The 18,247-nt window shown below is 40.3% G+C and overlaps 1 protein-coding gene and 1 long non-coding RNA gene across 2 annotated transcripts; one reads left to right on the plus strand and one right to left on the minus strand.

Moving 5' to 3' along the window:
* Window positions 1-1,968: 1,968 nt before the first annotated feature.
* On the minus strand, window positions 1,969-17,146 carry LOC120728824. Its single transcript, XR_005694788.1, has 3 exons — window positions 16,600-17,146; window positions 16,109-16,112; window positions 1,969-1,979 (listed from the first exon to the last, which is right to left on the minus strand). It is a non-coding gene; the product is annotated as an uncharacterized LOC120728824 (long non-coding RNA).
* Window positions 2,852-15,603, plus strand: dkk2 (dickkopf WNT signaling pathway inhibitor 2). Its single transcript, XM_040024028.1, has 4 exons — window positions 2,852-3,478; window positions 11,551-11,701; window positions 12,224-12,361; window positions 13,577-15,603. The coding sequence occupies exons 1-4, from the start codon at window positions 3,293-3,295 to the stop codon at window positions 13,825-13,827; spliced, it is 726 nt and encodes a 241-aa protein (XP_039879962.1). The 5' UTR covers window positions 2,852-3,292; the 3' UTR covers window positions 13,828-15,603.
* Window positions 17,147-18,247: the final 1,101 nt, after the last annotated feature.

Below are 18,247 nucleotides of genomic sequence, written 5' to 3' on the forward strand. Positions count from 1 at the left end.
TACTTAGTTGTAAATGCGTGTGGCTGCTCAACTGGCCTTCCCACAGTAGTTTTGGTATATTACCAAACTCAAAATATCGCAAGTGAGACCAGGGATGTTGAGTAGCTGAAATCTTGTATGAAGTAAAATAATAATGAAAAAAAAAAAAGATTTCATTTTACAGATGACAATAGTTTGTCACGTCAGTTCATGGATGCCAAAACACGCTAGCATCCACGTTTGCTTCCCTGCAGTCAGCTTCCTTCTGTTTGCTGACACACATCTGGCACAACTGGAAAATGCTTGACTTTCAAGAAAATTAATTTTTTGACCACAAAAGCCGGTGAACAGTGCGTCCAGCAACAACAAATGATAATCTTAAGTCTTAATCAGTCTAGTCTGGAGTATCTAAGACCTAAAATGTGTGTTTACCTAACTGGCCACAGCTATTACACTGTCTAGTTGCCATGAATTCTATTGAAACTGGGGCATCTGCAAAATCAGATCGCCTCAGCCAGTGTAAACATGGCTAAAATTTTACAGTTTTTTATCAGTTTTTCTCCAGCTCCAAGTTGTTTGAAAGTGATGGAAGACCTTAATCCAGTCTAGTGTGAATGGGTTCTAATTTCCACTATACACTTTTTAATCTTCCCTCAAGTGCAAAAGTGCAAATCGGCTGTGCTTTGCTTTCACCGTTGTCACTCACAGGTGATATTTTCTATGCTGTGATTTTACAGACGGCTTAAATTCTTAAACATTTGAGAATCTGCTTCTGTTAAAGTATTAACACAGCAACATAACAGTCCAAATGTGGTTACCGTGTGGAGGCTCGGGTGATGATAGCGTGTCAGAACATAAGATAATCCCACGGGAAACTATTTCCTACTAAAAGAGCCAAGACAGCAATCACAGATTTTGGCCCAGGTTCTTTAGCCTGCTCTTCCCCCCCCCTCTGTGAATCCCAACTCAAATATTATTATTTTTTTAATATCTTTTTTTCCTTACACTTATCAGTGACATCCACTAACATGCAATATGCTCACACCGTCATGGACCAGAAGCTTTGCTGCCCGCAGTCTTCACATCACCTTCCCTCCAGCAGGATACCGTCACGTTTAATCTGCTGTGGTTTCTGCAGATGTTTCCACACTTATCAGCACTAGTGCATCAACACGCCGTGTTCCTCCCCTCTGACGCTTCTGCAGACTATCATTTGAAGTGTCCTCTCTTTCCTGTTTGCATGTATTAAACTGATGACTGTCTGAAATGCCACAGACCAACCAAACCCATCTCTCTTTGCTCTGGTCCTCTGATTCACTGTCAGCCCATTTTGCCGTCTCTTTCGGGACTTTTTCAGCTGTTTCATCAGGAATAACGAAGCCAGACAAAGTCCAGCTGGGCACCACCCAGTGTTTGTGGAATAAATCAAAGTTTTTGCTCTGTGTATTTTTTTCCTTCCTTCCTTCCTTTCTTTCTTTCTTTCTTTCTTTCTTTCTTTTTTTTTTTGCAATGGTTATTTGAACATAAGAACATAATCTTCCATTTATCTCACAAAGGACAAAAAAAATTCCCTGTGACAGAACTATTTAACTCAGTGCAAGTTTATGTTATGCAGACTTACTCCAATTAATTATCCAAACCTTGTTTCCCACATTAAACTTGTCTGAAAATGGATTGAAGTCTTTTCAGATGTGTTTCTGGTAAAAGCATCTGTCTGGTAAATCAGTGCACGCTCAGGTGACAACAGAGGCTAAAATAGTATCACCTCCGCATCTACAGTTACATCAGACAAGTCCAATACTTCCTCCCACTCCCCAGTTCAGTTGGTCGCCCATTGTCTCTGACAAAAGAACTTGACACTTTGAATTGGAGGCTGTGATGGATCGCTTTTGAGGTCAGAAGCCTTTACCAGTATTCTGGTTTCATCCCTGCCCAGCCAGGCTTCCAGCCTTCAATAGAAGCTTCCAGCTTGTGTGAAGACTAAAGTAGTATTAGGTGAGCTATTGTGTGCAAATGATTTTGATTGCTGGCAGCTATTTTTTTTTATTTTATTTTAAATTTTGTGTTTGATTTACATGCACGTGGTTCACATTGGAAAGTTATCATGTTTAACGCTATAGTCAATGATCATGACCAAGCACCTCACATTATTTTATGCATGTAAAGTGCGCACAATAAGAGCAATACATCACCGAAATCACTACAATGAATCACTCCCTGAGTGAATTATTCACGTCTGCTCTACCTGCCTAAAACTGAAAGAAGCCATTGTACCAAGAAATACATTATCTAACCAACATGAATATAATTTATCCCCATGCAAGACTCGTAACAACAAAGGAGCCTCTATAATTCTTGCATCAGTAACCTTATCACCGTCGTCATCCCTTGCATCATGAGGGATGTCTTTCCCAGGGAGAAAACAATAGTTATCAGATTTTATTTTTAAATTCTACGTTATTCCGGAATGCTGGTTAACCCTAAACTGCTTTTTTCTCTCTCTCTCTCTTTAACATTAGGCGGGGCAGTTTTTACATTTTAAGCACAGGTACAAATTTTTCCCCAGACAGATAAATTAATTCTCTTTTTAAAGTAGCGTTCCACCTCACTTCCAAAAGAAAGCCTTTTTCTCCTTCTTTTTTGGACTCGCTAAAGCGACTTTTTCCCTTCCCGTTTCCTTTGCGTGATCGCAGTAAAAAAAGGGTTAAGTGCTCAGTTAAAATACACAGTGTATAATTTTATAGCTTTTTCCCAACGGAGCTCCTGGTGCCGGTGTCCAGACGACAATGCGAGAGCAGCAGCGCAGCGCACAGATCAGTTTCATTCTTTGTCAGTTGTGAATAGGGGCGGAGGAAGCAAACTCATTAGAATCCTATAAAAAGAAAGTATCCGAGATCATAAAACAGCCGGCTACAGGACTAAGCGCTCACTCGCAGCCAGACTGAGGCACAGTGGAGACCTCTTGTCAAGTTTCTGTCTGACCCTCAGAGCATCGGCATTTTAACAGTTTAGGTTCATACAAAAAAAAAAAAAAAAAATTTTACTCGTGCACCTGGCTCCCCGTGTTTGTTTGTGCCGTTGCTTTTAAAAGAATCTTCAATGGCAGTCCTTTGAATTATTTGACCTTTTCAGGACCAGAAACTTGGCATCATCATCATCATCATCACCACTGTGTGTACTGCAGTCTGACAAGCGTGACGCATGGACACTGCCAGGGCGCACACGTCTCATTGAGAAACTTATTTTTCTTTTCTTTTCTTTTTTACTAAATTATTATTTTTTCTTTTTCCATATATTTCAGTATTTTTTGAGGATGGTCGTCTCTGCTTGGAATAGATATTGTGTTGTAGTGTTTCTCGTCACTGCGCTCAGGACTGGGACATCCCAGGTATCAGAGGCGCGCCCGAAGGCGAATTCCATCAAACCCGGTCAGTTGGAAGAAATACCGACACCGGCAACCAACCGATCTGCAACAGTCACCAAGAAACACAACATCCAGGTAACTTCAGTTATTTCACTGTCTGAGAAAATATCAGCGGAGATGTCAGAGCACTTTTTGCCCTGTATTACTAAGAAGACAGTTTATGAAATGCAACAAAAACAATCGTAATAGCAAAAACTTTTCTTCCACGAGTTCCCCTTTTCCAATTTATGATTGCTGAGTGGGAAACATTTTCCTTTGCACAATTAAAGGGTAAAATAGTAATATACACCTTCAGAAAGCTGCGTCATGTGTGGATCGTTATTGGAAATTGGGAGGATTGGACCCCTCATAAATCCTAATTGCCTTTCAAACCTGACGCCACAGTCGGGTGCAGCACACTTCCACAGTAAATCATTAATGCCGTCAGAAAAGTGAGAAAAAGTTAACACTTGGGGTAATTTTCTGTCTGGATCCGCGTGTCATTAAAGCGGTCCAGGCGCTTGCTGGGATTATGAGATTCTGTGGGGCCACTCTTACCAACCACTTTATACCCACTCAAAGGGGTATCGATCCCCACTGTTTCAACAAAGTGCCGCATTTCTGTAGAGAGTGCTTGTGAGAGCAAATATGAGATTAAAAAAAAACTGTGAACATCTAGACCTGTGGATTGGCCAGGAAAATTCACAATCCAACAAATAATAATTCCTGAGAGGTGGATGTTTAAATCAGCTTGGAAGGCAGGCGTGTATGTATAAAATAAGCATAGCAGACAGTGTGCGAGCAGTAGATGGCACTGCCACATCTCCAGGACACCCCTCCCCCCAGTGGTCGCACCTGCTTCGTTTGCATTTGGCCTGTACACCTTGCCTTTTTTGATCGTCTTGCATATCAGTGAAATGCTTAGTTTTGAAAAAGGAGGCATCGAACTGATACAGAAGAATTATGGAAAAGCTGCTGTGCCAGACCACAATTTTGAGCGCCTGCTTACTTCCATGCCTTTGCAATGGTTTGGAAGAGTGGACTGAGGGAAAACAATATGTGTGTGCAGAAACCACCACACTGTTACAAAAGTATAATGTCATGGTGTGGTGGGTCCAAACCAGGATGGCTAATATCATTTATGAGGTTTTCCAGCGTGGTAAAGAAACAGCCGCAGCTCGGCCTTGGCGAAGACTTGTGGCTCGACGATAGTGAGCGAGCTGCACTGTCCTTCTGCCTCTCATCATGCAGTGGCTATCTGTAAATAGCCGTATTATATAGTGTAATAAATCAAAGTCTTGTTTGTGTTTCAGTAAAAGTGTCCTGCACAATTAATTTAGAAGAGAACAACAGGATGCAGTTTTTACAAGTTTTCTGGGGTAAATCTGCAATATCTGTACCTTAGATTGCACAATTATACACACACACACACACACACACACACACACACACACACACACACACACACACACACACACACACACACACACACACACACACACAAAATCTCCATTATTGAGGCTTTTGGCATCCTATATTTCCATCTTTGAGGTGCCTCTCTACTTTCATATGTCAGTTTAGCGCTCGGGTGAAGATTGGGGAAAAGGGCATGTGTCGGCTCAAGTTTTCTTTTGGCGTCAGTTTTAGGAGGAGACTTTGGCGCTGTTGTATTATGAATGCATTGTAATACTGCTGAGTTTGCCACAACTGGTGAGGATAGTTAGCAAATTAGTGTTCGGGGATATATGAAATCCCCAGTTATGTGAAAGACAATCTGAACAATTTACCACTGTATCCATTTTTATTTTAAAATGCAGTTTTTTCTTCAGTGCTTCAGTTCACTTTTACATGGTTTAATACAGCTGTTTGGGGACCTGAAACTCACTCAAGGTTAACAATTATTCTGAAAATTACCAGGAATCTCCCCAAACCTTGGTTTTACATCACTTCGTAGAAGATTACTGGAATACGATGAGTGGCTGTAGCAGGAAACCAGGGTGTAATTTAGTTTTGTACCCATCAGATGATGGATATAAGAAATGTTGGTCAAAGCTTTTGGGTTAAAGGAAGCATTTGACAACGTAATGTGCTTTGATTTCCTGTAGCTGCTGACAAAGGTTGGTGATAAGGGTGACATTAATCACGCACAAACCAGGAAAGGCGTTAGGAATTCCTGCGTGTACAGACGGGGCAAACAGCTGAGTGTTTTCCTTTTGTCTCGTCCCTTACACGTCAGCCTGACTGGAGTAAAACCGACAAAGCCAAAACCTCCAAGACCTTGACAGCCAGTGTTCGTGGGTGGCACTCTGGGCTTCTTGGAAGGGAACCAACAGAAATGGATAGCACGGGCAGGCAGCGCTCACCACTGTAACCTCTGAACCCACAAGGGAACCAACACTCTGGCGGCATTCGTGCATAACGTGCCTGTAAAACGGCAGCCGGTCAGTCGGCCTTAACTAGTTCCTTTATTGAATTCACCAGAGGGTTTACTTTTAACAAGCAATCTCCTGAGACTCTCTCTATTAAAATGTAGCCTTTCTCCCCGAGCCAAAAATGATTGTTCAAGAATCCTAATGAGCTGAGAAAGAGAGAAAGAAAAGGTGTGACTGCTTATGTGTGTTTTAGTCTTCAGTTCTGCAGGTTTTCCAGCATGTGGGTCCCTCGGGTACCATGAGGCCCTTGAGCCGGAACCATTAGGGTTCTTGTGTGGAGACCACCTTAACTGTAACTAGACTTGTTAATGAGAGAAGAGACCCTGTGCACCTCTTATTTCACAAGATTACACCTTTTAAAGCAGCATACCTCCCAGATTACTATCGAGCACTTTTTCCCTTTCCCCCGATAGCCTTTGAAGACACCGCTCGCGTACAGTGACTGTGAGCCTTGCTATGGGTGCAATGACTAAGATCAACTCAGAATGTATACTTAACTTAAGGAAGGCCTAGTTTTTAGAGACTCTGGATCCTACTGCTCAAAGGGATATGGTTATAAACACATGTGTTTTGAGTGATGAAAGAGGCCGAGTTGTGTCTGAGGACATAGTTTGTATGAGTGACTTGTGTGCAGTCTTCCCTATGTTATCTGATAGCGGCCGTCTGTGCTTTCAGGGCAAATGAAGTTTGTTTATTCAGTGACATCGTTTGTTTGACTCTTTAAGGCCGCTGCCACTCATTAACACCATTCACTGCCTCAGGTTATGAGCTGGAGCTCTGAAGGAGCACAAAAAGCAAAGAGGGCGGATGCCTAAGACAGTGCTTTAGCTTTGTTGCAACTTTTTTTTTTTGTTCCAGGCAAAATAAGTGGAAGGAAATAACGCTAATTTCTTTAACTTAGTGTGTTTAAAAACTGTAAAAGATGCTAAAAATGATTCGGGTGGCAGAGGGATGTTATAGTCAATAGTTACATGAAAAAGAGAGACTTCACTAATGTCATGGTTCTTAAAGGTGATCTTTGCCATTTGCAGCAGACTGCAGTTCTGCCTTACGTTTTATTAGTGTTTGCATTGGAGGTCAATATCACCGTTCCATTCAGCAGTGAGGTTTACAAGTGCTCCAAATGAAGCAATAAAATACATCATTTCTCCATGCCCTCATGTGCTATCTGATCTGATCTTAGAAAATGTTCAAAGTAGATGAAGAATTCAATTCACTTCTTTTTTTTTTTTTATATACAGTTTTTGGCAAGTTTGAGCTTCATCGTCCAGATCACAAGAATAAAAACACAAGTCTGGGGGAACAATTGTAGAAATTTTATTAAAAACAAAACAAAACAAAAACAAACAAAAAACAAACAAACCTGTCAGCTGATGTTGGCCCATTATTTTGTTGGCCCATCCAACCTCTTGTCTGTTATTCTCTCACATTACCTTTGAGGGTTTTTTTTTTTTTGCTTTTTTGTCAGTTGATCATAAAGAGCTGGAGTCTAAGGGCTTAAATTACCCTTCTGTTATGTTGTTCCACTGCTGCTTTCCAGCGTTCATACTGGTTCTTGGTTCTGCCTAGGTTCTAGACATAGAGGAGAGGAGACATTCTTGGTGTTAATTTTTTTTTATGCATTACCGCGCTCTTCCGTTGAATTATATCAGCACTTTGGAATGACTGTAGAGAGGTAAATAGGGGATCCAAAGACTGGCAGAGAGGGTTCAAAGCCCTGTATATCCTGCAGTAAATCCCTTGGAGATTGTTGCTCCCGCACATTTAAGGTTCCTCTTCAAAGCCGTGGAGCTTTACCAGCACGAGAGCAACACGAGACAGGGCCGGGGGCTTCCCTTATTGCCCTCCTTCTGTCTCTTCCTTTATCGTCTCACCAGCATACCATGAGAGGCTGCACAGTACAGAGCGCTCAACCCACTTCCTATGCAGGATCCAAGGCTCTTCTTTTATGTTGCTAGGCTGTCTAAGGAAAAATAAGGGAGCAACAGGGGAAAAAAAGCGATATGAGATTAATAAGATGCATCCCAAAATGAAACCCTGTCCCTCAGATGTTGCAAAAGAGGCGTTTTAAAACATGACAAGATAAGGCAAGTTTATCAGCTGTGATTTAGGGGGCCGGCCTCGTATCATTGGGTTTCAAAGGATTGTCTTGCAGTTTGAGACATGATGGAAGAGGTGAGCCCCATTCCCACAGTGCCCCGTGTACTGTGATCGATGCAAACCTGCTAGCTCAGAAAGACAGATAGGTTTGAATGCAGGTAGTATGAAGTACTGCTGCACGTCTGGATCCATTTGTCTTCATTAGATAACCAGAATTTTTTTCTTGTCAGGAGAGAAAAAGAAAACTTGAACTTCTGTTCAGTCCACATTTCCAGCAAATTCTTTTCTTGAGAGTCCACGGCAATGTCCGTATTTCTTTAAAAGAGGAGCTAGCAGAGAAACTGAACTCCACAGTTGAGCGGGAAAGTTTATTTCTCATTATAACAGCAGTAGTTTGTAAAAACCTGGGAGGAACAGTTTGGGCTTGTTTGTTTTGAGGAATCAATGCCGACTTAATGTGCGTTAAATAGAGAGGTGAAGCTAGGAGGTTATTAGTTCGGCTTAGTACAAAGACTGAGAGCTGGGAAAAGTCCATACTGTGTTTATTAATGAGCTTCAGAAGTGCTGGCAGGGCGGGTTCGTGTCTTAACAATCGATGAGGTGAAATTTTCAGCGTTTCCTCCTGCTTACGCACAAATATGACCTCTCCACATCCTGACAGCAGTTCTTAACCTTGTAGTAATTAAGAAATTTTGGGAATCCATAAAGCACCAAGGATTTGTTGCTTTCATCAGCAATGTTAATCATTTGCATTATGGGAATCTGTCATAATGATAGATGAGCGTTCAGCTGAATATTTCAGCTCATTTTTCTACGGCTATATCATTGCATCCATGTGTTTCCAGTCTGAGAAAGTCAGCATGGCAAACCTCCAGCAAGTCTAATCTTGTTCACTTTCTGAAGCTAAAGCACATGAGTAACAACTTTTAATGTGCTGAAATATTGATATTGTCGATAGCTGATTTAAACATGTGGTGTACATCGACGTCTGGAACGGCGCCCGCTCTTTTGGGGATGGTAGACCTCTCTGTACTGACCTTCATACCCCCAAAAGGAGTTTGTTATATTTACTGTGGCTGTAATGATTTTACTCTGATTTAAACCTCTTTTATGTTCACTCACATGTTGACTCTTCCATGTTTGTCAGTGGTAAACCAAATAAATCAAATCTGTCAATGCAGTGCCAGGGAAATGTGGATGCTGTGTTGGCAGCGGAGCGCCACCAAAACATTGTGTGCTTATGTCAGTCTTCAGCGAACGTGATTAATAGTAGATTCCATTTGATCTTAGCTTTGGTGTTATGCGTGAATAGGTGTTCTGTTGTGCAAATATGTGGTCCACTTCATATCTTAGCTTATCCTCCAAATTAAACCGAATGGTTGGAAATAAAAGAATGATGTGCAGAAACACAGTGACCTGAACTTTCTTTTTCGTGTGTGTGTGTGTGTGTGTGTGTGTGTGTGTGTGTGCGCGCGCCCCCTCAGATGTGGATGTGAGCCTTTCCTGCAGCTGTTTAAAATGTCCCCCTGTGTTGATGAGTTCGGCTCAAATTCGTGACATTATTCCATTTGTCAGCAAAGTTTGATTTGTGTTACAATTTGCACCAAACTCCTTTGCTCCTGCTCCAAGTCTAATGACAATGGGACTTGCATGTGTATGGAATTATATCAAGACAGTGGTTCCAATAAAGAGAGTCTCATGTCGGTGTACACGCTTGTTATCAGAAGACTGAGCTTGGGTTTAATTGCACTTCTCACTGCTATGGATAGTTAGTTTTATGCCTTCTTTGTGTGGTCCCTTCATTAGGGAAAAGACGTAAAAGCTCTTGTGTACTTGGCTACATAATATTTCTCAGGCTTTTGGTGTAAAAACAAGAAATGCTACAGCAAAAACAAAGGCAAATGAACTGTAAAGGAGCGTGATTGGCTACCGAAATGTAGCCCCATTAAGCCTGTGAACAGTTAGGGAATACTGAGAGAAACTGAAGTGGTTTGCCTTGGTTTGGTCATTTTAATAGCTGTATTGTTTGCCCACGGAAAAATTAAAAAAAAGAAACATTCAGTAATAGACTAGTTAATCCCTACAGCATATTTTCCCCTTAAACTTGGTATAGAAGGACCGCAGCCTGTAGTAATTTCACCCAAAACAAACAATCTACAAACAACAAACTGAACAATATGTTTCACCACATACCCCCACTGGTATCTAGCCATTTACTTGGATACTCTTGGGTTAATTTGCTAACATTTTGGGTCTTTTGGGCCACCCAGTAATTACAAAGAAAGTGAGCGGAATTTAGCTTCGGCTTGCAAAACAATAACACATGTTTTTAAACTTACTTTTCAGAAATATGAATTTGCTGTATTTCAATCAAAATCCAGCTAGAATTCTTTATTCAGAAAGTAGAATTAACAACTGGAGGAACCAGAGAAATAAGCGACACAAAGTGGGTGGGTGACATGTTAAACTAATCTCAACTCTGAGGTGACTAGCAATGGGAAATGCTGCTGATTAGCTCATGAGAGGGTGGAAAATATGCAAGAGGCTTACCTACCAACCAGACACTGGCATGTACATTAGCAACCAGCTGTCACACAGCGAATAAACACAACTCCTGGGCTTCAGTTCGCTCTTTCCTAGGTCCTGCATTTGGTCCAAACGAAACTTTGTTGAACAGCTTAAATCAATAATTTTGCAAAGTAATTGAAGACCCAGCTGCAGATTAGAAAGAACAGACCTACCACCTTTGCAGGGGTGGATCAGGTGTTCTTGTTATCAGGGGTCTCTGCAAAGACCCCTGGATGTAACGTGAAATTCATTTGGCTTGACTGTTTTAGCTTGCTGCAGCCGTGACTTTTGGAAAGGTATAGGAAAGGTATCGCAATACTTTGAGCCACAAACTATCAGCTTTAACGCTTTGAAACAGTGATGCCATGTGCACCACAGCACTCTGTAGACATTCAGAGGGTGATGACATGTGGGAGACACAAAATCTTTACAAGAAAATATATGCCATGTTAAATTAAAAATACAGGGTGGAGATAACAGATTAGTTTACCATCTCAAGATGTTCCAGTGGCCCAGTAAAAAGAGGCATAACATGAGTTTGGATGCTGACAGGATCAGTGTTGCCAAGGGAACCGCATGCCCAATGGGAACTCTCTGACTCTGGCCTGATGTGTGCCTTTCTAAAGAAGAAAATAACGACCCTGCAGATCCAATTAAGGGAATTGTGTTTACACTGCAGCCATATGTGCATGTGCTTTATATTGCTTGATGTCACTTAGGCAAATACATCAAAGTCAAATATCAAAAGGCAGCATTTTCTGTTTATTTTTTCATAAAATGTGTTTTAAGGACTTGCGAGCACTTTTAATGTGCTTTTAACATAACTGAAGTAAGTGGGTAATTAACCTGCAACTTAACTGGCATCAGCATAGCTCAAACTGTATCAGGGAGAATTTCAATTAAACACGTCGCCTCACCAATGGAAGTTATGTGAGGCATGGTTTTTAGATCGGGCTGTCCACGGCAATCATTCAAAATTCTGCTGCCAGGAAGTCACGCAACATAACAGGTTCTTTCATAAACTGGGTAGACAGATATTTGGACATAACATCTTCTCTCTCTATCCAGGTGTACCCTTGCAGCAATGACAAGGAGTGCAGCGTGGGCAGCTACTGCCACAGCCCTCAACAGGCTCCTTCTCGTTGCCTCACCTGTCGCAGGAGGAAGAAGCGCTGTCATCGAGATGCTATGTGCTGCCCCGGCAACCGCTGCAGTAACTGTACGAATACACACACACACACACACACACACACACACACACACACACACACACACACGTGCATGATTGTAGCGCATTTCAGTTTCAATTACGTTATGACTGTGGGGCACTATCGTGAAAATTCGATTTCTGGTTTTATTCAAATGTTCTTGAAAAAGCGGGTCTTAGTTATAGAGCCAATCTCTTTAAATAATGTTGAACACATGCTTTCAGACAGAACCCTGAACTATAGCTGAACTGTATTCAATTGAGGCCCAGAGGTTAGGAATCAGTGGTCACATGTTGTAGTGTGAATAGCATGAATGTGTGCAGAGGCTGCGCTGAAACTGCTCTTTGTTTAAAATCAACATAGCTCACTAACACATATAGGAGTTCTTTGCATTATGCACTGAAAGCATCCATTTAAGAGACCTTTCACAGAGGCTAATGTGCTCAGCTTTAACAGTCTGTGCCATGTTTTCCTGAAAAACTAAGCAGCATTGGCGTTTTCATTAACTATATATGTTTCTCCTGTTTTTACAGTCATTTGTGTCCCCATCTCTGAGAGCGTGATCTCGCCTCACATCTCACCATTAGATGAACATATCAAGCTCTCCTCCAAAGACCACGGCTGGAAGGGTGGGAAGAATGGAAAGGGACAGGCCAAGCATTCTCTAAAAGGTGAGATCTGACAGCAAAGCATGTCCAGTATGAACCGAGTGATATCAAGACATTATCCTTTATCATCATTACTTTTCCTCTAATATTAGATTTGCTCTGTCCCTTTCCTATCCTGGTCTGGCTGAATTGTTTTCTTGTCAACTTTAAGAAACCCCTAAAGTACGCATGGGTATTGCAGTGCACCAAAATATGCCCCTCATTTCCCCTCTGCCCATGTGTCTGTGTCTCAATCTAAGCGTGGAGATCCCAGAAGGAAAGAAAAAACACAATGCCTTTGCTGTTTCTGCACTTACTTAAATCCATACAAACAGTCTCATTGATAGGACACCTTCCATGATACACCAGTTTTATCCACAAAATGCAACTTTGGCATAATTAAGGCAAATAACTCACAGAGACCTGTTCTTAGCAGTCATGTCACCTGATTTAAGCCAAGTAATGGACTATCAATATAGTAATCTGTTTAATAAGACACTTAAATTACTACACTATAAATACGCCCTCAAGGCTCCAATGCTAAAATGATCATGGAAATAGGAGCACTACTTAAATCTGCCATAAATGAGGCCATTTGGTTTTACTTGTACTTGACTCACCCGCTCTCCTTACACATTATTACATTATAATAGGCTGGTGCAGGTTGCCACTTGAATAAACTCAACCCAGAAACTCAGTGATGTTAAACCAGTGGAAAACAGTCTGACTTAGCAGTCCATCACACTGATGGAATAATGGAATAACTAGTCAGCAAAGTGGGGTTTGTCAGGGAAACAGGATGACTGGATTGGATGATAATGCGGCTTCTGGTAAGCTGTGTCACAGGCCTGCAAGTAAAAGTGTTTCACGCAATTCTAGTGATTGTTGATTTATAAAGATTCAGTCAGGCAAGTGTGTTAGATATATACAGAGTCATGTGAAAAAATTAGGACAGCCTATGAAAGAGCGTTTAAAAAAAAGCATATTTAGACATATGGAAATTATTATTAGAAAAGAATCAGTCAGCTGTTGATATCTTTTGTTTAATTAGCAAAACATGGCTGCTTTTTGCTGTTGACCTGCAATTTAAAAACAGTATTAAACAATAATATGTGAACATGCTTTTTTTTTTGGTTTATGTTTTTCCAAGTGCAAATATGCCAGTTTAATGTAAAGTTTGCATTTTATTGTTTGTCGGTTTATCACTGCTCATATATTTTTATTGCTTTCTTCCTCTAGGTCACGAGGGTGACCCGTGCTTGCGTTCTTCCGATTGCTCGGACGGCTACTGCTGCGCCCGCCATTTCTGGACAAAAATCTGCAAACCGGTGCTGAGGCAGGGAGAAGTGTGCACCAAGCAGAGGAAGAAAGGCACTCACGGCTTGGAACTCTTCCAGCGCTGTGACTGTGCCAAGGGCCTCTCCTGCAAGGTGTGGAAAGACGCCACCTCTTCGTCCAAGTCCAGACTCCACATGTGCCAGAAGATCTGAAGCAGGAGGCAGCTGTTGTCGGCTTAAAGGCCTCCGTCTCCATGTGCGAGGGGATTTTTTTTTTTTAAGGATGGGTTGTGGCGGTACTGAAAAGAAGGAAAAGACAGAGACTGACAAGAGACAGAACAGATGCGGCTTCAGGCTCGCTATTCTGCAAACGGAGGGCAAATGGGAATGCTTTAATGTGTTCTCTGTGAATGGTCCATCCCTGCACCCCACATAACAACCACGCACCCTCACACACACGCACACACACAAACACACACAAACACACTCACAGTTTTGAGAGATTAGTGAGCTTATAGGATGCTATCCCCCCCAAAGAAAAACCAACATTTTACACATTCTTATGAATATCAGGGAACCGCAGAGTTTGTCAGCTGATGCTGTGATAGGTGTGGACTTTTTGTAGATAGCAGCAACAGTCATAGAAGTCTTTCCTTAAACCTCCAGCTTATGATATTCGAAGCCGAAGGACTATTAACACAAAAGCCATATTTTTACTAAATAGTACATGCTCTACCAAACTCTGAAGTCAGTTAGCTTTAAATAATGTCGCATGTGACACTCATAGGATCAGAATTTTGGCATGTTATACTGTCTGTATGCCAACTTTAGTACTTATTTTAAGATCGAACCCAGCTTTTGCTACGCAAAGCATTTACAACCAGCAACAATGTCCAAAGAACAAATATACATTCCCTGATGTGTGTGTGTGCCTCTTACACCAAAGACAGAAAGAACATTTGCTTTGGAATGATGAGTTTCGTCTGGGGCATTCGCTTGTCGCCCTATTTTTAGCCACAAGAAGAGAGATAAAGTATTGTATTCATTGTGGGAATCTTGTTTGATGTAGGATACAGCTGTAATCTATTGTGATACAACTGTGCAGGTTAAAACTGTTTGCACTGAGGTAGTCCTTTGCTGCAGACTTGGTGGTTTCAATACCGGAATGGTTCTGCTTTTCAAATCATACAAACGGGATTCAGGGATATGTTGGAATCGCAATTTTTCCCTTTAGAAAGCCAGTAGAAATGGAGATGTGAGAGGATTGATTAGATTTACAAAAATGCTCCACAAATCTGATGTTTTTAAAGAGAACTGCAGTTAAAACGAATGGCTTGTTGATGGCACACAGCCCTCTTTAGTTTTCTGCTTTTAAAATATGACTGGATACTTTCTTTTGATGAAATATTGAGTTTTATGGTGTAATGGATGTGAAGCAATGCTTTTTCTCCCCTGGTGTCAGTGCTTTAAATAACCACTCATTACCTACAAATCAATATAACATTTGCCTCCTTTCGCTTTAAGACATTTTTTAGAGCATCAAGTACATATATTTTGTAACCATTAAAATACCAATAAGCTCTAATATTGTAAATAGACTGGAAGCAAAGCAAATGTATTTAAGAACCAATGTATATCATGTACATATAATAACAAAGGAATCCTAAAAGTTATAGCAAAATGATCTAGGTGAGAAGAGTAATGTCAGAAGAAACAAGCACAGTTGGATAGACTGAAATCGATAAAAGTTGTGGGTGTAGATAAGGGGTAAAGGCTTAGATAGCATGGACTGATATCACAAACTGAATGCATCAAAAGGATGGTTCCTAAAATAGGGAGCATCAAAATCCAAAATGTGTTGTGTAAATTGTGTGTAAATGGTTTCAAGATTTGCATCCAACGAAATGATGTTTCTGTGAATTCACTGCATTGATCTGTTTCATGTATTTACAAAGATGAATTAATAAAAGAATGTATTTTGTATTCCTAGTACACGGGCCTTGTTTTTGCTTATCGTGTTGCTTCTTATGCTGAATTCTTACAATGACAACAGGAAATTAAACACTGTATAATGCATTTTGATAGCTAAAAAAAACCCCTTTCCCTGAGGGGTTGGGACAGCCAACGGATATTTGATCTGGCAAAGATGCTGAATGCACTTCCTGACATGACCCTCAAATTTATTCAGGCTTTGCCCCTGAAAATCTTACTTTAGATATTAAAGGTGTGGACATTATTTTATTTGTTATAAATAAAAGCAAAGTTATATTTACATTCTGTGTTAAATAAATGGTCTTTCAAATATCTTCATGTGTAAACCTTTGAAATGTTTGCTTTGTTACACTGATAGCAATCTTTGGATGGGGTGAGTTTTGGCATGTCGTTACCTCTTATATAATTTGAAACCAAACTATTACAAATGCAAACAAAAAAAAATAAGTTTTAAGTCTTATCAATTTAATAGTGACTACCAACATATACCGAAAATAAAAACTAATCTAGGAAATTAAAAAAGGAAAATTATTTATTGGTGCAAAACTAGAACATAACCAAAACACAGTTGCAGAAATTTCTTGCTAAACTGTTACAGCTTTACAGTAAGATGATATATTTCTTTACAACGTTTTAATTGAATAAGAAGACTATATTTAAGGCTTTAAAAATATTTTCAATATGAAAAAAGTTTATTTACAGTTATCTGAAAAAGAAAGTTTTCACAGGACTTGCAGTCATCTTAAAAACAAAGAAACAAAAAATAACGATAGCTGATAATCAAATGTACTTTATTAATTGATCATCAGCAAGTTTGGACACCTCTATGAATGCATATGTTTTGGCATTTTGCTAGCTTGTAGCATTCAGAACAGCAAATACAATGTCATGGCTTTCTTAGGAAATCCCAGCTGATGAGAAGTAGCTTTAATTCTTAGAGCATACTCCAGGAATTAAAGGTGCTGCGCTCCAGTAGTTTAAATGATATCTAACAGACTCCAGTTTGTTCATGTAAATGGAGAGTCGTCTTCATACACTAAGGTACTTATGGAGTTCCACAGGGTTCCATACTAGGACCAATTCTGTTTACATTATACATGCTTCCCTTAGGCATTAACTTTCAAAAACATAGCATAGCATTTTACTGCTATGCAGACCATACCTAGTCGCATCTATCAATGAAGCCAGACGACACTCATCAATTAGTTAAACAGCAGGAATGTCTTAAAGACACAAAAACCTGGATGACCTCTAATTTCTGGCTTAAAAATTTAGATGAAACTGAAGATGTATTTGACCCTAAAATCTTAGAAATGTGATGTCCAACCAGATACTTACTTTAAATGGCATTACCAGATCCCCCACACTAACACTGTAGGGAATCTTGGAGTCTTTCTTGACCAGGATATCCCCTTCAATGTACAAGTTAAAAAGAATATGTAGGACTGCTTTCTTGCATTTGCACAACATCTCTAAAATGAGAAATATCCTGTCTCAAAGTAACTCTGAAAAACTGGTTCACACATTTATTACTTATAAGCTGGACTATTATCACTTTGTCCTAAATGCTGCGTACTGACAGTTTGGATTTGTGAGACAGACACCCTCTCTATTTTCAAGATTAGTCTTAACACTTTCCTTTTTGATAAAGCATATAGTTAGGAGCTGGATTGGCCCCTAACTAAACATTCCCCTAATTATACTGCATTAGGTCTAGGCTGCTGGGGGGTTGCCATGATGCACAGAGTATTTCTTCTTCCTTTACCTGTTTTCACTCTGTATGTTTTATACACCACTTGGTTTAATCAATAGTTATTATGAATTTCTGGCTGTCTTCCTCGGCATGTCTTTGTCCTGTCTTCCTCCCCTCACCCCCAACAGGTCACAGCAGATGGCGGCTGCCTCTCCTTGAGCCTTGGTTCTGCCAGAGGTTTCATCCTGTTAAAAGGAAGTTTTTCCTTCCCACTGTCCCCCAGTGTTTGCTCAAAGCGGGTCTTTTGATTGTTGGGGTTTTCTCTGTATTATTTTAGGTTTTTTTTTTTGTTTTTTTAACCTTACAAAGGGATTTAAGATGACTGTCTTTGTGATCTGGTGCTATATAAATACACTTGAATTGTATGTAAATAAATTGAAAGGTCAGACCTATTCAATACCATCTATACATCCATCCGTTAAAAACAATAAAAAGATCTGGAATGGGTTGCTGGCAAGAATTCTCTTCTCCCTAAAAGTAATGTAGCAGAACAACTTTAGTTTGCAATAGTTGCTTCTGACCAAACCACAAGACTTCTGGAACAATATCTTGTGGGCGAACAAAACCAAAGTTGAGATGTTTGACCATAATGCACAGCGCCATGTTTGGTGAAAGCAAAACAAAGCATATCAGCACAAACACCTTATACCAACTGTCAACCATTGTGGTGAAGAGGTCATAATTTGGGCTTGTTTTGTAGCCACAAGATCTGGGCACCTTGCAGTTATTGTCTTGATCATGAGCTCTTCTATATTCAAAAGGTTTCTAGAGTCAAATGTGAGGCCATTTGATATCTAAAGCTTGGTTGAATTAAGGCTGTGCAACAGGACAGTGATCCAAATCACAGCAGCAAATCTACAACAGAATGGCTGAAAAACAAAGAATCAA

The sequence above is a fragment of the Simochromis diagramma genome, unplaced genomic scaffold (assembly GCF_900408965.1).
Source record: "Simochromis diagramma unplaced genomic scaffold, fSimDia1.1 OVJJ01000302.1, whole genome shotgun sequence".
In the NCBI taxonomy this organism is placed as follows: domain Eukaryota; kingdom Metazoa; phylum Chordata; class Actinopteri; order Cichliformes; family Cichlidae; genus Simochromis; species Simochromis diagramma.